Source organism: Gymnogyps californianus, chromosome 27 (genome assembly GCF_018139145.2).
Source record: "Gymnogyps californianus isolate 813 chromosome 27, ASM1813914v2, whole genome shotgun sequence".
In the NCBI taxonomy this organism is placed as follows: Eukaryota; Metazoa; Chordata; class Aves; order Accipitriformes; family Cathartidae; genus Gymnogyps; species Gymnogyps californianus.
In genome coordinates, this window is record NC_059497.1 from 2,987,117 (window position 1) to 3,012,349 (window position 25,233).

The 25,233-nt window shown below is 51.6% G+C and overlaps 1 protein-coding gene across 2 annotated transcripts; it reads left to right on the forward strand.

Moving 5' to 3' along the window:
* The first annotated feature begins 18,322 nt into the window (after positions 1-18,322).
* Positions 18,323-24,272, forward strand: KLHDC8A (kelch domain containing 8A). 2 transcript variants are annotated; one of them, XM_050911389.1, is made up of 6 exons: positions 18,323-18,383; positions 18,581-19,013; positions 20,584-20,748; positions 22,044-22,259; positions 22,655-22,756; positions 22,973-24,272. In XM_050911389.1, exons 2-6 carry the CDS (start codon positions 18,638-18,640, stop codon positions 23,164-23,166), a joined length of 1,053 nt encoding a protein of 350 aa, XP_050767346.1. In that variant the 5' UTR covers positions 18,323-18,383; positions 18,581-18,637; the 3' UTR covers positions 23,167-24,272. The 2 variants fall into 2 exon arrangements, with proteins under 2 accessions (XP_050767346.1, XP_050767347.1); XM_050911390.1 differs by having other exon boundaries at positions 18,373-18,383; positions 18,586-19,013.
* Positions 24,273-25,233: the final 961 nt, after the last annotated feature.

Below are 25,233 nucleotides of genomic sequence, written 5' to 3' on the forward strand. Positions count from 1 at the left end.
TTGGAGTTCTGCACAGCTTGGTTTTTCCTAAGCTGCCTGTTGCTGGGATTACTGCATCCTTGAGAATTTACAGCTTCTCTGCGTGCTGGTTATCTTGTATTTGAGAAACACCAGATATAAATTGAGGGAACAAATTGCTTGCCGATCTGGCAAGACAGGTAATGGCTCTAGCATAATACAAGCCATGAGGGATCAAGGGAGGAGTTACTATACCTTAACCACTTCTGGAAAAATGTTCTTGCCCCTTCAAGTCTATAAATGTTACTGAAAAGGGGGGAATGGTGGAAGTGAGGATCTCCCATTGTTGGCCTGCCACTCCTTATCTGAAGAGGACCTAATTGTGTGCAATGTTGTCATAAATCATGACACTTGAATTTAAATGACTTATGGGTTAAGGTCAAGCTGAGGCCTTTTAGTATCTTTTCACAGGAGAAATGCAGAACTTTGAGCCTGGCACGTAATCTGAAGAAAAGCACTGCAGCACCCTAAAATTGCTGAAAGCATTTGATTAAAAAACTGCTGTTTTTTTCCTGTTGTCTGTGCCAGCTCTGCCAAGAAAGAAAATTTCGTATCCTTAGCTTTGACACTGTTTGGTTTAAGAGGAAAATCTTCCCTGTGTAAGTCATAACACAGTAAGCTAGTGGTATGAGATACTGAATGGTTTCCTTAAAACTTCTAAGATGTTTTGCTTCATCTTTAAGATGTCTGCACTTTGTAATCGTTACCTCAAATCTTGGGGGTGGCTTTAATGTGAGGTAAGAGGTTACCTCTTTTTCTAAGTAGGATAAATGGTAATAAATGAAAAGGGGAGTTTGACTCCTGCAACAGTCTAACTAAGTGGAATTAAGGTAGCTGGCTTTCCACCAAGGTGTGGTGTTAGCTCTCTATTCTCAAATGTTTCCTCCTTTGTGAAGCTCATTTTCCAGTTTAGCAAGTACGATGAAAGCTGGAATGTGCTATGTCTTTGCTTGATGTTGCATTCATAGGAAAATAATTTTTAGCTGCTTCAAATTGCTATGTAAATACCATCACTTCCCTGTTAAGTAACTATAGACCCTGTCAGTTCTACTTCACACTTTGAGGCTTTGCTCTTTGCTGCTTATATGCCCCCACTCTGTCTAGCCGTCCTGCACTTCCTTAGCAATACCTTGTCTTGAATGATCCAGCTGATGCGTGGTGGCTTTGATCTCGTTATTCAGGGTGGTGGAGAAGGGCTGTATAGTCATGCCATTCCTCTTAACTAACTGCAGAGCCTTGTTCTTATTGGGGGAACAAAGTTATCATTTATTCCTCTCGTTTGAACATGTATGAAATGAGGTGGAATTCCTCCTCCTCAGCATCAGCTATCTCACCTGGAGGGCACTGTGGGGTACCCAACATGCATTTTCCCTTTTTGTTTTTCTATCCTGAATTTAGTGAATTATTCTAGTCCCTCCTTTCAATTGAGGATGGCAAAGGATTGGTTCCAGGAATGAGGATTTTTAAATCCTCCTGACAATGGATAACAAAAAAAGTTAGTCTCCTGCTGTTCAACATGCTAGGGGGGTGTGTGCTTGTGTTGAAGGACATGTGCTGTTCTGATATGTTATATGAAACAAGCATGTTACTGCCCAACGCTGTTTTATTGGGTCTTTTCTTTGATACAAATGCTTAGAGAGCAAATGTTCCTAATCACTTATCTTAATTAACAAAAAAAAAAGAGATGGAGAATTAGACCAGGCTCCTGGGCACGTTAGGTGCTGCAGCTTCAGCCACGCTTGGAAAAGAAACTCCCACTCTGGCTCTTGTGTAGCACAGGAAATGTCAGTTGTTGAAAATGTCAGTTATCCCTGGTCTCCTCCCAGCCTCAAGTGATGGTACTGACTCCCTGCTACTGCCTGACCTTCTTCAAGAAAGTTGTACTGAGCTGTAAGTCTCATTAATATTGGATTTGGATTAAAAATGCATTCCTCTCAACTCAAAATGGGGAGACACAAACAGCTTCTGCCACCCCCAGAGAAGTTCAGTTTGTGCGAAGACTCCTCTAGCTCAGTGGAAATGAGCAAGGCAGAGTAGCATCTTGCCAGAACAGAGTAGGACCCACTCCTCTTTCCCTGGGGAGCGAGCTTAGTACATATTGTGCTTGTTCGTTTTATTGAACTGATCATCAAACCAAACAAACATCATGTAGGTATTGTTTGCACTGGGAGAAGGCAAGTTGTGCCCCATTCCACCACACCTCATGGCCCTGCTCCCAGTTAGCTGCAGTCCACGCCACTGAAGATTACAGGTAAAGGGAGTACCTACTTTTTGGTGGACTATCTTTAATGTATACAATAACTAAATTTGTTTTCTTGGCTAACAGCAGTAGCTAAGATGCAAAGTAAGAAAATAAGGATGCAGTGCTGCTCTGGTTTTGCCTGCTGTGTACAAAAGGGAATATCGAGGACTGCGCTGGGACTGCTGGTGATGGTCATGGGTCACCATGTGATACAGTGGGACACTTCCCAATACAGTGATTTTTCTCAGTAAGTAAACCCCTACACAGATAGCGTACTTTGCCATCTAGATAACAGATCCATTCGTTCATTTGGAAAAATCAATTTTTGAAAGGACTCTTCCCCTCTTCTAGCTGGGTGCTCCTGTTTCCTACAGCATCTCTTACTAGAGCAGCTCTTCTGGCTGGGTTTGGCTCTATTTGCTATGAGGAAGACACAGGGGAGAGGACAGAACTGCCTCCCCAGAGGTTACAGACTGTGTAGTTGGCAAATGTGAGGTCTGGATCCACTTATTTTGACAGAGGTAATGAACAGTTATTAACTGTTCTGCTCTAAAACTAATGTGGAGACAAGGCATTATGTTAGGTGATTGGGTTGATTTTTTTTTTTTTTTTTTTACTTAAAATTACTTGACACTTACAGCATACCGTGGTTTAAGAGGTCGCAATAAGATTTGCAGCGATGGACCTCGCAGGGCACCCAGCCTTGCTGTGTCTGCAGTTTGCACTGGTTTCCCAGTGGCTGGAAGCAAACTATCACCATCAGCGCTGGCCCCGCTTAATGCCAGGGATCACAGATGTTTGCTCTTGAGCCTGAAGTGTATGAGATCAATTGATTTGGCAAACAAATGAAGCTCAGCTCTGTGCAATCTCAGGTAGGTCTCGCTATATCTGGGAATTTAGAGAAGGAAAGGAAAGAGGGTGCCCGTTTCCTGGACTGCTGAAGGCTTCGGCCCTCCTCGGGAAGCAACCTCGCGTTAGGCTGTTGTAGGAATGGACTCGCTGCCTCTCGCTGAAACTGCCAGTACTTGGAAATTCAGATGTTACAGCAGGCATAACCATAAAAGGTTTGTGTTTAATAAAATGCTAGTGCCTGGGAGCACTGATGGGCTTTTATTTTAAATCTGTTTGACAGGGTTGTGAGTCCTTACGACGAATGCAAGGTGCGCTAATGGGTTACATGGTGGTAGGAACTTCCAGCAGTAGATTGCTACGTGTGGCAAAGGTTGCTTGTGTCCCGGTGGGATTGGGGTGAGGACGGCTCTGTGTCTTAACCCAGTTCCAGTTATTGACATTTAGGATGAAATCTGCATGTGGCATCATCTGCTGAGGAAAGGTGATGGTACTTAAAACTGAGCTAGAAGATCTTACCCTAAAGGAGGGATTTAAGTTAAATGGTTTGGTCTGGAATTTCCTTTCTATCCAGGAGGTGGAAAACCCATGTGTATTTCTATTCTTCCCATGTCGTGGTTTAACCCCAGCCAGCAACTAAGCCCCACACAGCCACTTGCCCACTCTCCCCCGGTGGGATGGGGGAGAGAATCGGAAGGATAAAATTGAGAAAACTTGTGGGTTGAGATAAAGACAGCTTAATAGGTAAAGCAAAAGCTGCGCATGCAAGCAAAGCAAGGAATTCATTCACCGCTTCCCAGCGGCAGGGAGGTGCTCGGCCATCTCCAGGAAAGCAGGGCTCCATCACGCGTAACGGTGACTTGGGAAGACAAACGGCATCACTCCGATTGTCCTCCCCCTTCCTTCTTCCCTCAGCTTTATATGCTGAGCATGATGTCATATGGTATGGAATATCCCTTTGGGCAGTTGGGTCAGCTGTCCCGGCTGTGTCCCCTCCCAACTCCTTGTGCCCCTCCAGCCTGCTCGCTGGCTGGGCACGAGAAGCTGAAAAATCCTTGACTTAGCATAAACACTACTTAGCAACAACTAAAAACGTCAGTGCGTTGTCAACATTATTCTCATACTAAATCCAAAATATAACACCATACCAGCTACTAGGAAGAAAATTAACTCTATCCCAGCAAAATCGAGCAGATCCCCATAAAAGAAAACTCCAGTAGGGTGGCATTTAAGGAGCACATCACTCATGGGGATTTGTGCCCTCCACACGCGGCATCTCTAGATCTAAAGGAGAATCGGACTCGGCACCCCTCTCGGATGGCAGCAGAGCAAATAGTTGTGCTGGTTGCTGTTCTGCCGTTTTTCCTCTTCTTGCCTGAACTGTCTCACGTCTCAGTCTTTGCCCCCAGCCCCTCTTACCCTGCTTTGCTAAGTTCCCTTGAAAGCATGGATAGGATTCCTGATGAACTGACATCCCATTACCACCCACCTCCTCCAGCTTAACAGCTAACCCCTGCCCCGCATCTCGGGCGAACCAGGGCATCTAGCACCTTCCCTGCCACTCGCAGCCCCCGCGGGTGGCTGGCAGGTTGCTATCAGAAGCTGTCTCCCCCACGTCTCTAATTTTATGCGCTGCAGCCTTCTCCACTAGAGACCTGTCAGCAAGGATCTATGCTGGGCAGAAATAGCTGTGGGAGAGTAATGACAGCAAAATGGATGCTAAATAGGGAATGGCAGAAGTGCTGTAGCAGTGAGGTCAATTATAATCAACTTTTCTGTAACACAACTCCGTATTCTCAGAGACACCCCAGGATGGGCAGCGGCTGGGGCTGGGAGATGTCTGGAGAGTGCAAGCTATGGAAGACAAACCTTGGTTAGATGGGTGAGAGAATCTCATCTTCCTTCTGCATCTGCCTTGTTCTTCCTCGGGATGGTTTTTCTCTGCTACTGCAGTGATCTGAGCAGCTCCGGATCTACTCATCGCTTCCCTTGGCTTTACTGGCCTTTAGCTACGTGCAGCCTTGCTTCAGATCTCACAGGTGCAGGAGCAATTTTGCAGCCAATCTATAAGGAGCAGGGGAACATATAAGGGAGACACGGGGCAGAGGTGCTTGCCAAGCAGTCACGGTCCAGCCAAGCTGGAAATGAATTACTGTGGATGGACACATGGAGGGTTTCGGTGACTTGTCACAAAAGCCTCATGTGACGGAGCCAAGAATAGAACTTCTTAATCCAGGGAGAATTGGGCAAAAGTACATTGTTACAGATTAATATGTTTGCCCATGAACTGAGCTTTGGGGATCAGCAAAACAAAGAGAAGAATTCTGAGAAATGGAAGTGTTTCATTACGGCAACCTTTGAAACAAAGCATCTTGACTTCTGAAGGCATTTCATTTCAAACTGGTCTTTTTTTTTTTTCTTCTTAAAGCACAAAATGCTTCAACATTTAACACCCAAAGGAAAACAATGTTCTCTGCAGTTTAAATGAAAAATTTTGGGGCAGATTAGGAGTTAATTCACCAAAATCTATTAAAATATTTCTTTTATAGAAAATCAGAATTATACACTGACGTTTTTTTACCCACATCTCCCTTTCAAATCCATTCTTTACACAGTCTGCTCTTGTCTCTTATCGCTGCCTGGTCCATGAATGATTAACTCTCGCTTCCTTTGAAGACTACAGAACAAAACACCCCTGTTCGAAGTCCCTTTTCTTGGCTCAGGCATTCATCTCTTTCGCAGAGCTAGACGTGGTCTGCGGAAAACCCAAGGCACTTTGTACCCTGCACTGGATGGAATACATTGGCTTTTGTGGGACTGGTCAGGAAGGCCGATGTGATCCTCCATTATAACAGAAACTCTCTTAGCGAACACAGAAGAGATACAGCTTGTGATACCAGCAAACCACTGCTTTATTTCAGTATTCTGGTAACCGTGCGTGGAGATCAGCGGTTCCCAGCCCTGCTATGTCTAGCATAAACCCTCTTCCTGGGAACAAACAGCTTTTTTTCCAGTTGTATATAAACATAGACTTATGTTTTGTTTTTATAAAAAGCATGCAAAGCCAGATGCATCCATAGCCTAACTAGTTAGCTTAATGCTCTTTCATGCTGCTGCTGAAATTCTGCTAACTGTAGCTAATTTTGAATGTTACTGTGCGTGCAGGTTTTTTTTGGTTGTTGTTTTTTTCCCAGCAACTGTCTCTTCAAAGTGCCTGTCTGTCCTGAAATGATGTCTCTCTGTGTTTGTCAAATGGGCAGACACAGCTGGTGGACTTCTCCCCGTGGGTTAAATATTCTGATTGAGAGATCCTGAAGCTCTTGGCTCCTGTCTCCACATATTAAGGTGACTATCTGCACTGTAACCAGCTCGGGGCCCTGCAGGAGGGAGAATTAATTAATTAACTAGTTAATTAACTGTCAGGTTGCCAAATGTCTGGAAGAAATGACAGGGGAGGACTGAATGCTGTCTCTAGTCCCCCTGCATTGCTCTCCACTGCTTGTGCCAAAGCATGGTCTGCCATGGTCAGCAGTGCTGGGGGGCTGTGTGCTGAGGCACAGAGAGATGCATGGGCAGGTCTTGGTCCTCTTGCATGTTTTTCCCCTTTATCTACAAGATCCTGATCTCTTCTAAAAGAAAAGCCTTTTACTGGGCTTCTGGGGGTGCTTTTTGCTGCTTTTTCCATATTTTCTTACCTCCTGGCCTCTAACTGCAGTTCAACATGCCTTTCACAAACACTTAGGAGAAGTGGTCTGGTCAAGAGTGCTCGTTGGTTTGAGTTGGCTCAAGCTGAAGTGATGCAGGTAGGAAAGAGGAAAATAAAATGTTACTATTTGGCTTATTTGTGTAATTTGCAGGAATTCCTGCAACTCTCCTGCTGTTCCCATGGAAACAGATGTTGAATTGCAGGAAACTGCTACAGGTTTTCAGGACTCCGACTTTTTTTTCCTTTAACAGTGACACCTGCTTTATCATTTCCAAGCAGCCTGGAAAAGCTCTTCTTTTTGAGGCACAAATCTGGAGTGTCCCTGGGCCTTCCTTGTCTTACAAGTTCTTCAGGGTATCCCGAGAGGTATCCTTAGCAGCAAGCAAGACACTGCCAGGAAAAGATGCCATCGGGAGGAGGGTAAACTCCGCTTCCCTCACTCTGCTTTCCTCACACCGTTAGCTGCCTGGCGATGGTGGGTTTGTTTCCCCAGCTGATGGTGGGTAGCAGAGGGCATCCCTCCCTCCTGCCCAGCGCAAGCCCTGCGCCTGGCTCGCTGGCCACCGGGGCGTAGTGCCGTGCAATTTTCACTGTTCAAAAAGCATCTGCTGAGCGAAGCCAGCGCCTGCCTTTGTACGAGGGCTCAGGTCTCCGTAGCACATTGCGTTAAGCTCCGTTCTTCCAAGACAGACAGTTATTTTCCAGCCCGTCGGGTCTGACTCATCCAGCAGGCAAGCCGGCAGTCGGGGACTGAACACCTGGGGCTTTATGGTCGGGCTGCCGTACCTGTTTCCGTGCTTTTGTGCAACGCAAACTCGCCCTCTTCCCCTGCCTTCATCTCTCATTTCTCTTGTCTTTCACAGGTGTTGACGTGGTGCAGACTGTTCATCGTGGGAAGGTAAGGCTGTATGCGTTGATCTAAGAAATGACACTGGCCAGTGAAAGGTCATCAAGGGTTTTTTTTGGAGTTACTTTGTTGTTTTGTTTTTAATTGGGTGAATTAAATGCTTATGAAGATGAAAGAGCATTTGTTTTATGTTATTAGCATCAGATATGTAGGACTATGAGGATGAGGATTATCAAGGCTTCCTGGCAGAGCTCTACCAGGGCCCTGGTCTGTGTCACACCGTCTCCGCTCCCTATTTTATCACAATCCATCGTGTTTGTGCTACCGGCCGGAGGCCCCGGCTGACACGAGAACCCCGCTCACCAGGCGCTGTACACACAGCGTGGGGAGCCCAGCCGCAGCCACGACACAGCAGGTGAAACGGGCAGACAAAAAGCGGGAAGGAAAATGAAAAGGAGGTGAAGGGCTCGAGATCAAACAGCAATGTAAAAAACCCAAACCAAACAAACAAACCCACAAAAAATCATCTAAACCAACCCAAAACCCCCCTGGGGCCAAACCCAGTGTCCTGAGCCAAGGTGCTGTTTGGACCCCAGCCCACAAAGCAGGAGCTCCCAAATGGGAGCACCAACCTGCTGTTGTGTTTCAGTGGCTTTCGTAAACCACAGTTTATCACCAGTGTTAAAATGGAAACCGCTGTGTAATACGATTGCAAGGGCCCACTGCAAACTGTCACAGCCCCTTCTCCACCATCACCCATAAAGGTCACCAGGCAGCTTTGAGCTGGTGCCCAGCACGGGAGCCCCATGGTTTAATGTGGGGACGGAGAGGAGCTGCCAACCCTGTGGCTTGAGCACCAGCTCATCTCACCGGTCTGCCCTCGGCTGTGTCCTGCAGCCTCCCCTTTCCTTCCCCATGCCTCCCTAACCCCATGAAACTGAGCTTTCTGCAGTCAGCTCTTCAGTGGTTTGAGAGAACCTTTTGTGATGTTTTTATTTTATCTCCTGGGTTGTAAGCAGGGAGCTCGCAAGCTTGCTGGAAACCTTCGTTCAGAGCTGCCTGGACTCATCTGTAGACAGTCTGGTAAATAATAATAACTTACAAATACTAAGTGTCCAATAATGCCAGACTGCTAATAGCCCCCCTGTTAAAATCCAGTTTGATGGGGTCTTTTAAAATTTCTTAAGGGGTGAATGCCTTTGTAATGAACATCTTAATGTTAGATTGGCCCTGAGCTTGAGGCTTTTATTTAAATGCAAATTGAATCCTCCCACTGGAAAGCTAACGGGAGATTAAAATAGCTGGTAGGGGATGAGAATTTGCTTTATGTAGAGTCATTTGACTCAACTTCTTGTTGATTTCCTCATTTTTCTTATTTTATGGCTAGAGCTGCTTTAAAATAGTTTCCTATCTCAACCAGCACGAGCTATCGGCAAGAATAAACCTTTTCTGGATCGTTACGGGCCTGAATTGGGGTCAACAACAAGGGGCTTTTGCAAGCCAGGGCTGAACTTGAAACCTCCTCCAGCCACCTCTGGAGGCTGTCACTGGTCCAGGCTGCAGGGAAGTGGCCACCAGAGAAGCAAGTCCCTCTGAAGTGAAAACACGAGACTCTTCCAGCTCTGGAAGTTGCAGGTTCAAAGGCTGTTGAGTGCTTGAGCACCTGATGCTGCTGTGCGGGTACCGGCCATGCCCCGACTCACGCGTGCTCAGAGCTCCGTGCTGGTGGGGAAAGCTGTATGAGCACAATGCTGAAAGGAGCAGAAATCCCTGGGGGTTCAGGGACTTTCAGAGCTCAGGGGGTTCCTGAAAGATTAGAAACATCTGCTGGGCTGAACTGCAAATGCATCTCTGGGGAGGAGCTTTGAAGCTTGATGGAAGATGCATTGAAAGGATCTTTCTCTTTTGGCTTTTGCTTAGAAATGATTTTTCTGCAAAGTTATTCTGCAGCACTTTTAGGAGAAGAGTAGAGAAGCAGGTCAGGGAAGTGAAAGCCTGGGATGACTGGCAGGCTGGGAAACAGGGGCCCAAAGGGCCCTACATCCTACCGCTGCCTCTGCAACCTCAGAGCAAAGCGTGCTCTTTACGGGACGCCTGGAGCCAGAGTTGCAGAGAGCAGAAGCTCTGGGGTTGCTGCTGCCTGAACTGCCCCTCCTGCGCCCTTGTTTTCCCCACGGTGGGTGCCCGTGGGGTGCGTGTCCATCAGATGTGCACGCCGGTGCTGGGCTCTTCTCTCCCTGAGCCGCGACCAGTCGGCAGCGCGGGGTCGGGACCCAGCGTGGAGCAGACCCCCAGCCCGGGGCAGACCCCCAGCCCTTCCCGGAGCAGGTCCCGCCGCAGCCCAGGGAATGCCGCAGCAGCACATTTGGGGGTCTGCTTCCTCTTGGAGGCAGCTCCTGCTTTTCAGCTCCTACTCCCCTATTTTTGTCCGTCTATCTCCCTTTCCGAGGAGTTTTGTTTTTGCAGGCAGGCGGGGGGGAGCCGCCGTTACAGAACATCCTGTGCAAGCGTGGGGAGCCATAAAAGGCTTAAGTATGGGTCTGGTAATGCAGTGTGTACGCACGCACGCACACCCCCGGCTGCCGGCACCGAGGAAAAGACCAGATGGGGAAACACTCTCCCTCTTAATTGTCCTACATCTCCGCGAGGGTGAAGATTAGGGCTGCTGGATTTATGCTGATTTTTTTTTTTTTTCCTCTCCTCGCATCCCTCCCACGCAGCCCTCCCAGCCCCGGCTGCTCCCGTCGCCGCTCGCGTCCCCCTCGCCAACGCTGCGGGGTGCAGGGAGGGACGGAGGGTGCGGGAGGAGCTGGGGAGGAGGGGGATGCTCTGTGGGCGCCGAGGATTTGGGTGTTGAAGTTGAAGAGCGTTTCTAGCAGAGAGTCATGCTCCACCTGGACTCGGCGCGGCTTCCCGGGAGCTGTGAGTACATCCACGCTTCCTGAGCTCTCCTAGCAGGAGGGAGGGAGTTTCTCGCTGGAGGTCAGCAGGTTATTGCGGGGGGGATGCTTCGGAGGAGGACAGCTTTCTCCCAGTGTCAGGCCAGGCTTTTAGTGAGCAACCAGAAACAAAGCTTTGAGCTTGTGTTTCCCTGCCAAAAAGTGGGTTAAGGAGGATGTTTTTTCCCTTACTTTTTTTTTTCTTTCCTCCCCCAGTAGTCCCCAAATCCCGTATTTTCAGCCTTTCTCCCAGACCAGGCCCCGGCAGCTCAGGCAGCCGGCAGCGACGGGTGTGTGCGCTGAGCTACCCCCAGCTGAGATCTGACCCAAGCTCTTTACATTCCCTCCAGAGGGATGCAGCCTAAATACGGAGTAACAGGAGCTTTATAAACGTGACCAGTGAGGCTGCAGGGCTTGAAAAAGACTTTCTGTATTTGACCCGTGCAAAAGAGAAGCTGTTTGTGCAGAGAGCGGAGGCAGCCTTCGGGGGTGAGGGGAGGAGATACAGGATGCTGCTGGGAGTTGGACCGGGGAAGGGTTACCCTTCCATCTCGCAGGTGGGTTATCTTTTCTCTTGATGAAATTATAACTCTCTCTCTTGAGACAAACCGCGATGTGAATAAATCTCACCTTGTTCTGCTGATTCTTCAGCCCACCTAGGAAAAAAGGATGGTCTGGGCTTTTTCCCTGTGCTAACGAGTGCCAAGAAATGAAACCTCTCTTCTCCCTGTCCCGTAGCCTGCTAAAGCTCCTGGCATCCTTCTGATGCACGAGCGCTGTACTGTTAGCTGTGGAATATTTCCTTCCACAACCTCTCTGCCTTCCTCCTATTAGCAACCTCAGGAAATTGCGTTTGGCATGATGAGGCTGAAAATGATCTCAAGGGGCTGGTAATGGGGGGAAGGGGTGAAGCTGGGGAGGAGGTCAGATCGGTCACAGCCTGCTGTCTTCACGTTCAAACTGCACCTACTTACGTCTGCAAAGAGAGATGCTCAGGAACAGAAGGAATGAAACGAGCTGCTTGTGAGTGCTGCTGCTTTTTCTTTGCTTGGTACAATTAATTCTCTTATAATTGCAATGCTTTTTCTCTTTCCTTACGACTAAACAGTCTCTTTTGCCAGCTGGGTAATTTGCAGAGAAAGGCAGGGAACTAGTGGATTTTTTTGTTGTTATTTTTCTGGGTAGCTGTTACTATGGCAAGGAAACTTGATTCAGTGTGAAGAGAGGTCAGAAATACCAGACTGAAAATTTCATGCGTGTTCTGTTTAAAGCCTCAGCTGCCAGGGTTTCAGCAAGGGAGAAGTAAAGGCACCAGAGTCCCCAATTTTCAAAGGCTTTTTAAAAGCCTTTTCTGCTTAAAAGTTGGAGTTACTTGAAAACCTAGACTTGGTATTACATGACCTTGTGGGCTATGACTGTATAATAGTCAAAGCTTATAGAAAGGCTGTCTATATCTTGTTCTGAGTGTCACAAGCAATGAGAGCAAGCATTTGGAACAGGAGCTCAGGCTTCTCCCCTTCTGGGGACATTACAAAGGTGCCAGACTTTTGCAAAGACCCTGATCCCACTAAGAACCTCGAGTAAGCGGTGGGGATTTGAAGAGAGCCGTGTCTGTGGGGGTGCTGAGCTCTCTGGACTATTGTACGAAGGGGTTTTGGGGTGCTGGGCTCCTCTGAAAATCTGTTCTTCATTGGGTGGCAGAGAAGTGAGCTTTCTCCCTGGAGGAGGAGGGATTTATGGCTCCCTTCTGGGTGCTGCGCGGGGGGAAATGTGGATATGGAGCTTCCTGGAAAATCTGCCCCCAGGAACGTTGTGTTTCTCATTGGCTGTGTCTTTGCTGAAATAAGGATGCTTTTTTTTTTTGTTTGGGTTTTTTACAGCAAAGGTTGGTACCTGAGCCCACAGGGATAGGGCCTCTTCACGCTGTGCTAATGTTTATCTGACAGTGCAAAGGGTGGTTACACCATGACATTTATGTGCTTCTAGGAGGAAAAGCAGCTCACTTCAATTACAGTGATTAATGGGGAGGTTGAGGTGCTACTCCCACATCTGAAACTTTTCGATGTGTTATTTGAGATGCGCTGTACCCTGCTAACTTCCAGTGTAGGTGAAAACAGCATAAAGAAAACCATCACCATGTTTACCCTCCTTTCTCATCACTTGCTGGTTTTTGTTTTGACAAAATCCCCGATTCTAGCCAATATGGGATGTTTCTGTGATACCGAGCGGCTCCAGCTGCAGGTGGTTACCTTTGGGTTTTTGAGGAGGGGCAGATGTGGGGTCCCTACCTGCCCCGTTCCCAGCTGACCTGGGAGCAAGTGGCTTCCCTGCGTGGGTGAACTGGGAGCCCCAGGGAGAGCAGGTATGAAGGTCCCAGGAGAGCCTGCCTATGCAAGGTGTGGCCTTGTGCGCAGCATCCCGGGCATCCCATACCTGGCACCGCTCGCCTTCTCCATCTCTGCCCCTCGGAGCAGGTAAGCGGTGTTGGGTGGTCTGGGGTCACACTGGGAGCAGAAGAGCTGAGCCACAGGGGACTGATGTTTCCCAGGGGCTGGTCCCTGCTCCCAACTGTGCGTTCGATCCTGTGCCTGGAGCAGCACTGGAAAGGACTCGAGTGTTGCTGTAACCTGGAACTGCGCTGGGAAGAAAGTCAGGAGCTGGCAGGCAGGGGAGAGCTGGGCTGTGCCTGACACCCCTTCTTGGAAGCAGGTGAAATTCCTGGGGATCCCCACTCCATGTCCCCCTCTCCTGGCCTTGTACCATGACCGTTCCTTGGGACAGAAACAGGTTCCCTGCACTGAATCATCTCCTTTTAGCTGTCTTCATTGAGTCTGTGCTGTGTCATCTCTCCCTCCTCTTTATTTAATAGAGTGCAGGCAGCCAAGACAGAGCTGAAATGAAGCTGCTCGCTCCTGCCTGGTGCTGAGGAGCAGGAGCTGTGATTTCTTCTCGGTGTTTGTGTGCTATTTCCAGCATATTGTTCCCCCTGTTCCTGCCTCTCCTGTGACGCCCGTCCCCAGAGCAGTGGGAATCGTTACCGCTCTGGCTAGTGATGCTGGCTGGATGTCAGGCTGTTTTCGGCTCAGCTTTGCAGCCCCTTTTCTCACGTTGGCTGGCACACGGCACAACTGCCCCGTGCTTATCTGGCGTGACATTTGGGTGAGTACAAGAGCATTTTCTCGGAAGGCAGTAGTTTCTCTAACAGGCTTCTCTGTCAGGCGGGTGGCTGTCTGCGCCTCTGTCTTAATCTGCTCCTGGTGACACGTGGGCGTTTGGCAGCTGGCAGACGATATGGGGAGCAGCGATGTTCTGGGAGCACAGCTCCCGATGGGGCTGTGACGGGCGTCCTGCGTCTGACCTGTCCCCAGGTCTGGTGGTGGAAATCTGGGCTCATGCTACTGAAGTCAGCGAAGCTGCGGGCCAGCTGGGTACAGCTCAAGTGAACGCATGATGGGATGCCAGGAAGAAGCGTGGTCGTCTCCTGGATCTTTGTGGTGTCCCTGAAACGAACACTGTTCCTGAAGTGAGGGTTTGAGCGGGTGATGCTCTGTGAGGCACAGCAGAGATCCGCTGCTGGGGCTGCAGAAGTGCCGGAGGCTTTTCAGAGCAAGTTGGACAAACATGGTGCAGGATCATTTCATAGTGAGTTGTATCTGCCTCAGGCTGGGTGAGGATTAGGGGTCTCTTTCTGTTTCTAGCCCTGAGTTTTTCCCTGCAGGGAGTATGTATGTGTGTTATGCGTAAGTGTGACTGGGGGTGTGTACAGTGATGTCTTGGGGCTGGATATTCTCAGCATGAGCTTTAAAAATAGAAGATTTTGGAGTACCTCTGTGGCTTTTCATCTTCTGGGGCCTTTTTGCATTTCCTTCAATTTGGAGAGGTGTAACTAGGACCCCTTTTCACTCTGTGCTCATGCAGTGACATTGCAATGCAATATTTAGGGTAGTGCATCAGCTGAAAGAACACCCTGATGGCTGGAGGGTGGAGATTTCGGCTCCGGCTGGGCCGTGTGCTGGCCCTCTGCAGCTGGGGGAGTTTCAAACCCAGAGCAGCAAAACTTCTAAATCCTGGAGAGAGGCGAGATGGGGAAGGAAAGCGAAAGCAGCCACGCTCAGCAGCACCAAGATATCTCTCCCCTGTTCAGCCCGTTTATCACTTTAATACCCACCAGCGTATCTCTTTTATAAATCACAAATCATTGCAGGTAATAAACGCCACTAAACCAGGAGCTTTCTAAAATGAGCCTGATGTAACTTGCGGGGTGAGGAATGGCCTCTCCTTGGAGGGAGCATCTGGGTGTTACGGCACAGGGAGCTCAGCCCCGTGCACCGAGAGGTCCCCCTCTCCCACCGGAGCCCTGTCCCCATCTCGGTGGGTGCTGTGGGGCTCTCCCTGCCCATCCGTGCTCCATAGCCACTTGGCAAGGACCCTGAGGGGTGTGTGTGGGTGCTGTGCTGCTTGTTGAGCTCTTAAAGCAGGGGTTTCTGTCCGGCGAGGGTAAGGGCTGGGCCCTGGAGTGGGCTCAGCACTGTGCCTGCCATCTCCTCTGATGGAAAAGCAATTACCGTTCATTTTTATTTTAATGTAGCCATTTAAGAAAAAAATGTTAATGCGATCAATTTGTTTGGTATAATTAAGTGATAATTCCCTCTGCCTGGGAGGAGAACATGGCTGCAGTGCACGGGGGTGTTTGGTCAGCACATTTTGACAGCTCCCAGCTCCTACGGCGCAGCGCTGGCATTGCTTTCTAGTGAGAGGTGATGCTGGAGAGATGGAGACAAAGGGTGTGGGTACAATGTTTCAGACTGACCTTGATTTTTCTTTAAAGAGCATGAAAGAGAAGAATAGCAAATTATCTGTATGCCAAGGCAGCTGAATTCAGGCAGAGCTTTGCATTACTGCTGCTGAGGGTGGTGGCTCTCTGGATCTGCTGGTTCCTGCTGTCTGGGACTACAGCTGGGCTGAATTTGCAGGTCTTTGCTCTGCCTGTTCTCATGAAGGACCTGCCCAGCACTCCACAGAAATCGTCAGCCATCTCCAAGTGCTTTGAATCATACTCTGTGTGCTGGTATGTGGAAAAAGAATTTTTCGGCAATTTTAGACAATTATGCTCGAGCTTTGGATAGCCTTAGTGACAGCAGAGAAACTGTCTGGCACCAGCCGTGAGGTTCTGCTTCTGTCAGACATTTGAGTGATGCTGATTGTGTCTCATCCCAGGACTGCACTTCATCGTTGAAGAAATTGAGGCCCAGGGCAGGAAAATGACTTCTCGGAGGTCAGGATGCAAATCTGTCATGCTCCTAGAAATAGGAGCTGGCTCTGCTTTTCTAATTTGCTGGCCCATGCTGAATTTGTCCACGGTAACGCATGAAAATTCACCTGGAAAGAAAATAAATTATTCATGAAAGCAATAGTCCAGAGCTGCTTAAACTGCCAAGGCAAAAATCCCTGAGCTGATCCAGTTGCGGGCGGTGATGCACATCAGAGGACAAGGGATTGAAGGGAGGGGAGAAGAGCAGCTGGTGATCTAGTCTGTTGTTTACTCCTTTCTCCTCAGTTGCTGGGAAGATGCAAAGCGTGGCTTGACTTGCTGCTGCTTTTTATTGTTGCTTTGTGTTCCTTTGTACTGTGGCCCCCAGAGTGCCGGGGATGTGCGCATGTGCCCGCGCTGGGTCCTGCTGCTGGAGGGTTATGGCCCAAGGAGTATTTATGGGTTTATTAACCACATTCTTTATGCCATAAATGATGTTTAGCTGACTACTGAAATTTATTTGGGAGAATAAGTTAAAATTAACAGCCGTGCTTGGATTGATTGGTTTTCATGCCAGCTCAGACTTGTATGTGAAGCGATTTTGATGGATCTCAGTCCAGTTGTCTGAGACCTGTTTCACTGATGCTTTTCCATCACCCTCCTCTAATTCACACTTTCAGAGGAGATGTAGGAACTAACATGACTGTGGAAGCTGATCTCCCCTTCAGATGGGCCCTGCAGGCTGAGCCCTGAGGCAGAGATGAGGAGTTTGTGGGGATGCTGCGTTGTACCTGTCCGAGATAACAGCAAATGCCCTGGCCCTGGCTGTGCTCTGAGGGCCACCTCTGTCTCCCTGCTTACCTGATCAACACAACAGGCATGAATTTGTAGAAGAAATAATGTGGCATCCCCAGTGTGCTACACGCAGGATGAGTCTGGGGTACAGTGGCAACAGCCCGTGTGCCTCTGCGCTGCGTGCAGCCTGGTGCACCTCGAGGCTTCTCCCCTTCCAGGGAGATCCGCATCATTGCTCCATGCTGTGGTCCCCGGAAAGCATCAGGATACCCACTTGGATCATCCAAAGTGATGGGTGATGAAAGGCGGCTTGTAGGTGGCTGTTGCTAAGCTACAGGCTCTGTCTGCTCCGGCTGTCAGAGGGCTCGGAGAGCTGAAGGACTGTGGCCAGACCTGGGGAGCAAGTGCTGCGGCAGGGCAAGGCGGTGGAGTGCAGGGTGGAGATGACCTGTTCCTGGGTCAGGGAGTTTTACAGAGCCCACTTGTTTACTCTGATCCAGATGAAGCAGCAGGAAACAAGTCTGGTTTTCCTTTTTGGGAGAAGGGAGTCCACCCCCTTAAGAAACCCAAGGGCCATAACAGTTGGTTGCTTTATTTGTGCTTAGGTATCTTAGATAGGAGAGAGCAATTTGGCTCTTTGCATCCCACCCCACATCCACACTGCTGTATCAGAAGAAAAAATAACCCCAAGCAGCAGATGGGCTGAGGCACTGGCCCTGGGCTGGGTGTCAGCCAGGAGGCAGGGAAGCGGGGCCAGGAGCAAACCTCTGCTCCAGGGGCTTTTCAAACTATGGTCCACAGAAAAGCAGAGCCAGCCAGCCCTGCTCTGCTGCCAGGGAAGCTCTTTTCAGTGGGACCTCGGCATCCACGGGGAAAAGTCTCGGGAGTCTGTGCACGGGGAGAAGAGGGAACGACGCTGTCCTAGACCAGAGCAGTGCTCAGCCAGGAGCATGCCTTCTTTGGGTTTTTTCGGCAACTGCTCACTCTACCCTACAGTCCTGTCTCCAAATGTTCGTGCAGGCAGTATGTGCTGGGAGAGGCTGCTGCGTCTGCAAGGGTAAAGATAAATCTTACTTTGTTTTAAGGGCAATTGTTAAACAACCTCAGTTACACAATGAAGGCGGAGATGCTCAGTGCAAAACGCATCTTATTCCACGCTGGGTGAGTGAGCAAGCCACTGTCTTTGTTCCTTTCCATTTGCCCTCTCTCTGTCCTCCTGCACTAATTAATCTCATCGGCATGCTTAACGGCCATTCCGAGAGAGGAGAGGAAAAAAAGACTGTGGATTTCCAGCGAGAGCTTGTGCTTCTCCTCCCTGGGCTGCTCTCTGGATCCCTTACAGCTCCGTGGTGCAGCCTGTGGGTCGGGGCTGGAGGGGCGAGTGCTGGCTTTCGCCTTTCCCGGCCGAGGGTTACTGGAGCAGGTCCTCCCCAGGGTCTGCAGGAGGATGTACGCAGGGGTCAGGAGGAGTAATCAGGTCAGAGAAAGAGGACGTGAGGAAAAGTTCCCCAGCAGGCAGGAAAACAGCCAGGGAAGTGAGCAGACAGCTTGCAGCCTCCTCAGTTTGAATGTCGCTTGGGGGCGGGGATGCTCAGGAAACAGGATAACAGTCTCCAACCTCTCTTGCCTTCCCCCCCCCCCCCCCCCCCCCTTTTTGTTTTATTTTTAGGATCGGTCTCTGCATGAGCTTCTGAGGCAGATCTGGAACGGCAGGATTAATGGAGACGCAATGAAAGGTACCGGTCGCTGCTGCTCTGTGTCGGGGGGTGGCAGAGGGGACTGGTGGCTGCAGGAGGCTGCCTGACGGGGATGCTCGGATCCCTGCTCTGCTCCTGCCTGCCTGCAGCTCTGCCAGGGGGAGGATGGTGTTTGCACTTCGTGTTTCTCTGTTGTGTTTTTTTTTTCCCTGGCACTTCTCCGCTCTCTTTTGCAGCGTAGCCAGCCCCCTCCCGTGGGCAGGGACCGATGCTGCCTCGCCCCACCAGCCACCATGGAGCTAGCTAATACCAAAGACTTCCAGTGGAAAACCCTCGCCCCACTCCCGAGCCGCAGGGTCTACTCGACCTTGGTGGAAGCTGGCGGGCAGGTATTTGCCATCGGGGGCTGTGATGACAACGGTGTCCCCATGGACTCCTTCGAGGTCTACTCCCCCGAGGCCGACCAGTGGACCTCGCTGCCCCCCATGCCCACGGCCCGGGCGGGGGTGGCCGTGGCCACCTTGGGCAAGAGGATCATGGTGATAGGAGGGGTCGGAGTGAATCAGATGCCGCTGAAGATAGTGGAGATGTACAACGTAGATGAGGGCAAGTGGAAGAAGAGGAACTCGCTGAGAGAGGCAGCCATGGGCATCTCGGTGACAGCAAAAGGCAAGGAGGGTTCAATTCCTGTTGTGTCCTTCCAGGGCAGGGAGGGACGCCTGTGGGGTGGTGGGATGGGGGCGGTTAGCGTCGGTTGATGCATCAGGCACAAAAGCTTGCTGGGCAATGGCACAGGGTTACGTTGCTCTCCAAAACCTTTCTGTGCTTCTAGAAGTTGAACCCCGTGTATTTGTCATATCCCACCTGCTAAAGATGACTGTTCTGTAGGTGGCCGAACGCAGATAAACCCGGGGGTTGTTCTGTATCGTCAGTCTCAGAGCCACGAGGGCCAAGGCTGTGCTGGTACCTGGGCTATTTTGGACAGGTCCAAGCTGCAGGGTCCCAAATCAAACTTCTCCAGGGTTTTGTAGCAAATTCTGGTCCTTGTGTGCTGCAGATGCTGGAAAAATAGGAATGGTGCTGCTGGCTGAGCGTAGCCGGGCTGGGAGGACCTGGCTGAGCTGTGGAGCCAGAGGTGAAGGTCTTGGAGCCACAGAATAGCTTTGGTTTGAAGAGACATCTCCGGTCCAAACCCAGAACCAGCCAGGAGAGAGTCGGCTTCACGGCCGTGGGCTCAAATCATTGTACAAGGAGGGGAAGCAGCTGGCCTTGTGGGGGGCTCCTGTGTAGCTCCCCTCTAAAAGCTTAACCACTGCCTTAAATAGGGCTTGTTAAATGCCTGCGAGGCTCTACCTTATCAGCCCATCTCATTTTTTAGTTTCTATGCGGAGATGTGGAGCATTGATTTCCTTTAGCATGCTCTGCCATGCTTTGAAGAGCCTGGGGCTGGGAGTTGTGTTCCCGAGCAGCGTGCCTGAGGTCAGCCAGCTTCCCGCCGCGCCTGGGATTACAAATCTAATCTCCAGGCAGCTTCTTTGAAAGCTGCTTGATTTGTTTGCTTAAGTGGGTTTAAAAGCTACCATCAAGGAATGTTTAAAAATAATGTTTACCATCTTGGAGATGATTTTCTTTCTGAGTATAAGCTTGCCTGACTGATACGGCAGGGTCAATTTGGTGCAAGAGGCCAGGAACAGAAATAGCTGCCCAAATCCTTGCAGCGTGCAGGCTGGTCTCTGCTTTTTCAGCTGCCTTGCAAGGCTGCTGTTGCTGCTCTCCTGAATCTTCTCTGTGAAGTGCTTGTTGAAGGAGATAACAGATTTTGTTTTGGAGAGCCAGGTTTGCTGTTAGCCAGAGGTGGATATAGCTGATACGGATTTGGTGAGGAACGAGTAGCCTCAGTGCCTTGTCTCGGCTCTGAGCCCTCCGGTCTGGGTCACAGAGCTGCCATCCTGTGCCAGACCTCGGTGGGCCAAAGCAGGAGCTGAGCTGAGGAGCAGCAGCCCCCGAACAGGGGAGCGGGGCTGGGGGAAGAGCATCGGCGTTGCTGCGGGGACCGGGAGGTTGGTGTGTTCCCCTCTGCCCCGGGGATGGGAGCTCGGGACACACACAGGATCTCGGGTAGGAGTGAACAGTTCTGGCCCACATCGTATGACGGCACGTGCATTTTTTGCAGGGGGATATTTCTGATGCTTTCCTATAATAATTTTGTGGGATTTTTTTGCTTCTTGGCCTTGTCCAGACTACAGAGTCTATGCGGCTGGTGGGATGGGATCTGACCTGCGGCCGCACAACTACCTGCAGCACTACGACATGCTCAAGGACATCTGGGTGTCGCTGGCGGCCATGCCCACACCCAGGTATGCTGCCACATCCTTCCTGCGAGGCACCAAGATCTACGTGCTGGGTAAGAAGCAGTCCTGCCTCCTCCTCCTGCTCGGGCAGCAGCTCCTTTGATCTGAGCACTGAGAAACCTCCCTGGAAGAGGCTTTTGGGAATGCTGTTCTCCATCCCTGCCTGCTTTCTCACGCATTCAGAAATACCAAGCTTGCAGCTGTAGGTTTTGAGTGGGGCTGGTGTTGGGTTTGGATTCATAGCTCTATAGTAAGCACCCATGAGAGCCCCTGCACCCTTGAACATGCTGGGAGCTCGCAGGTCTTGCAGCAGCTCTGTGCTGGGTGAGTGGCCTCCCCTGTCCCAGGCCCATCCGTGGGTGCTGGCAGCCGAGGGTACAGCTGGTCTTTGCCTGCTCAGTGTGCAGTCCTGCGACTGCGCTAAAAGCCCTTGGACTCTAGTGAGTAAAAATACTTCTACGCATTTTATATCAGCAAAGTACCGCGCAGCTTCACAAAGGGTCTGCCTTTGGCAGAGGAAAGACCTGCTGTAGCTGGGAAATGCTGGACCAAGCCTTTTGCAGGGGACAGCTTTCATTAGTTTTGCCTTACAGAAAGGGAAACTAAGGCAGAGAAATGTTGCTGTTAGCTCGTGGCCAAATGGCGTATCAGGAACAAAACGCAGGAGTCCCGATTGCTCGAACCACCAGACAGCCCTGGCTTTCTTTAGGGATTAGCAGAAAAGACTGTTTGATCTATTTTGCAGGTTGCTTGCTGCTGGCGAACAGTTTGTGGGCCCAGTAGCGAGCACAGGCTCTGCCTTTAAAGGCATGCTGAGCACCTGAGCTGAGAATAGCTGTATTCATCTGCCTCTGATGGGTGGAAGAATAATACGCATCTTTGGCGGTGGTAGCAGCAGCTGCTCTGGCTCTCCTGCTCTGTCAGGAGCTTGGCAGCAAGGCTGGGGCTTGCTGGATTGCCCTGGCGCTGAACTCATCTGAATTGCAAAGGCTCCCTGAGCACTGATCCCTGCTCTGCTGTGAATTTGTCTTGATGAAACCGGTGCATACTAAACACCTTCCTGTGCCAGCGACCCGCTGCTGCTGGCGTGGAGGGAAGCGGAGGGTGTCATGCACTGAAAAATGAAGTGTTTTCATGTCATGAACCTGCAGTTAAAGGAGAGGGAGCGCAAGGGTGAGAAGTTACCTGGCTCAGCAGGCCCTCATCCAGGTGACTTGAGACCTGGGGACATCATATCAGCTGGCAGCGCTCTCTCAGCCTGCCCTAGGAGGCTCCTCTGGTTCCTGCTGCCGTTGGCTTGGTGCTATGAGCCAAGCTGACCCTTTTCTTTCCATCTCCCCTGCCCCAGGTGGAAGGCAGTCCAAGTACGCTATCAATGCCTTCGAGGTCTTTGACACAGAGACCAGGTCGTGGACCAAGTTTCCCAACATCCCCAACAAAAGGGCCTTCTCCAGCTTCGTGCCCACAGAAGACAAACTCTTTAGTCTCGGGGGCTTGCGGCAGGGACGGCTCTACCGGCAGCCCAAGTTCATGCGGACCGTGGACATGTTTGACATGGAACAAGGTGGGGGCTGTCCCAGCTCTGTCCTTTCCAGAGGAGCAGGGCGGGTGGCACGCAAGGCTGTGCTTTGGGGTTTTGCTGTCCTTGCAGAGCACAGAGCTTTCATCTGCTGAGTCCTGGGACCGCTGGTGCCTTGAGCCCAGCCTAGAGGAAGGCCTGCAGTCAAGATTAACAAGTCAAGGCAGCAGGGGGGGAAAACCATGGTCCCGAGGCAGCTGGGTTCAACAGCTCCCTCCTGACGTGGTGGTGACGAAGCTGACCCCTGTGTCATGGGGTTTTATTACCCTGAGGTGCAGCAGCAAAACTACACTCCTACAAGCAAGTAGGAGGTCAGAGAGGGAGATGGTTTCCCAGGAGTGGATGCTCCTGCAATGCCCAGTCTGTCCTGTCTCTCCCAGGTGGCTGGATGAAGATGGAGCGCTCCTTCTACCTGAAGAAAAGGCGAGCAGACTTTGTGGCTGGCTACCTGAAAGGCAGAGTCGTTGTGGCTGGGGGACTAGGTGAGGCACTGGGGATGGTGGTAACACTTTAAAAGCATATGTGAGTTGTGTTATCATTACAGCAGGGAGAGATCCTGGCCCTGGCTGGCCTGAAGGAGCAGGGAAAACGGACCCCATAAGGGGATGGGGTCCAGAGCACAGACACTGTCCCAGAGCAGACAAGGGATGCTTGCCGGTGCTTCCTAGGTGACCCGGTGCCTTGCTTTGTGCTTCCAGGAAACCAGCCGACCGTCCTGGAGTCCGCAGAGGCCTTCCACCCTGAGAAGAACAAGTGGGAGAACCTGCCCCCCATGCCCACCCCACGCTGTGCCTGCTCCAGCATCGTGGTCCGGAACTGCTTGCTGGCTGTCGGCGGGGTGAGCCAGGGCCTGAGCAGTGCCGTGGAAGCCCTCTGCCTCTCCGATTCCTAGCTGGCTCCTGCCTGGCAGAGGACCCTGCCCCTCGCTGCCTCCAGCAGTGGTGGTGATGGTGGTGGGCAGCTCCCGGCAGCGCTGAGGCTGGGTGAGCACCACCCAAGCTGCCCTAGGAGTCTGGCAGCTCAGCTCTGCTTGCCGGTAGCTAAACCCAGCCTTGCTCTGGAGCCATTGCCGGCAGGAGCCTGCAGCCAGGGCTGCTGTTCCTCTCCCTCCTGGGTGCTGCCGTTCCAGCCCCACGGAGGGAAGGAGCACTTTGGCCAGGGATCCCCTCCAGTTGTCTTCAGAGCTCTCTGGGGAAACCCAGATGAAGGAACTGCTCACAGCGCTGGTGTGCCGTGTCTCCTGCCAGCAGGAAGGACTCTGGAGATCAGGGCATGGGCAAGTGTCTCCCTGCAGCCATCCTGACCCGCTACCAAAGGCGACAGGTTCGGAGGTGTTAGGAGTATCCAGACAGGTCAGTGGTGGTTCAGGGAGGACTGTTGTGATGTTGCCCTCTGAGCATCCTGGGATCTATGCGTGCTTCCCTGCACAGATCCCCTTGGCTTGCAACAAGGGAAACTCCTAACCTGCAGCCAGATCCAGGGGATCGTTCTTTTGCCTTCATAGCAAGGCTTTTCCTGCAAACCTGTAGCATTTGACTGTCACTTTGCCAGGAGCTGGAGCGAGGGGCTGCCAAGGCTCCTGGGGGGGATGAATGCCCAAGGGACTGTTTTGGCTAGAGGGAAGACTGTACTTTTGGCACAGGACTAGCACAGATACTGCCTTTGCTGGGTTTCATGCAGAGGTGGCCTCAACCTACAATGTTCCAACCTGGTTTTTAGCCCGTTTAATGATTTGGGATCTTCTGTTCAGCCCTGGGAGAAAGGAGCAAAACTGAGCCCTGCCTGTGGTTCTGGGGCGTGCTCACCCCGGGGTCGGGCGGTGGCTTTGGTGATGGCCCCGGCCATCGCCTCGCCTCCTCTTTGGTTTCATTCTTCCCAGGCAGTTTGTGGGAGGGCTGGCCGAACCGCCGGGTTACAATTCTAGCTTGTAGCAGTTGCACCATTAAAAGCTGTCTTCAGAAAAGCCCTCGGAGAAGGCTGGCTGTGCTATGGGCTGCGACTGTCTGAAAAGGTGGCACCCAGACCGTAAAGGGGGAGAGGGGGGCTAGCGCAGGCAGCTGTGGCTGGGGTCGGTGATGCATCCCGTGCCTTGGGCGCTGCCCCCTCACTTGTTCCTTTCCGAGGTGTCCCATCCCTCTGTTAAAGCGGTTCCTGGGCTGCGGGGAGAGGGGGCGGGGGGGTCCCGGGGGCAGCCCCCCCCTCCGCCGTGCTGCGCAGGAGGGTGCGGGGGCAGCTGCGGGGCTCCGCCGGTGCCGGACCCGCTCCCGCCGCTGCGGAGCACCGAGGACACCGTGCGGCGGCCACGGCAACGGCAGGGACGGCCGGGGCTCGCTGCCTGCCGGTCCCCGGGCTCAGGCTCCGGGGATGGCCCGAGCTGCGCTCCCCGGGGCGGGCAGGCTGGCACAGGCGAGCCGGAGGGCAGGGACCGGCCCCATCGCCTGCATCTCCCCCGAGCCTCGCTCCTCCGGTGAGACCTGGCCGGTGCCCTCCGGGCCGGCTCCTGCCCCTTCCGTGGGTGGTGGGGGTCGTTCCTGTCTGTCGGTATTTGTTAGGAAGCGGTGAAGCGAGTGGCTCCTTTTGAAGTGCAGCCCTGTCAGCTCCGAGTCCCCCTCTCTCTGATCTCCAAGCGCCGCGTAGCTCAGATGAAAGGGGAAAGGCACCGACTCCGCAGCTAACAACCTGCTCGCTAATTATTTACATCCCACCTGCTTGTCTCTGGCTGCGTACATAGGCCCAACAGTGTCTGTCCCCATCCCCTGTCATGTTCCCATCTGTGGTCCTGATGCTTTGTTCTTTTAGGCACCATGTTTTGGAAGGCTGTATAAGTGCAAATAGCTAACTGCAGAAAGGAGCTCTACCCCTGACGCAGACGTGCAGCTCCGGCCGGCGTGGAGGAGCTGCCCGCAGCAATGCTGGGTGGCTGTGCTCCAGGCCCCCGGTGAGGAGCACGGAGCCCAAC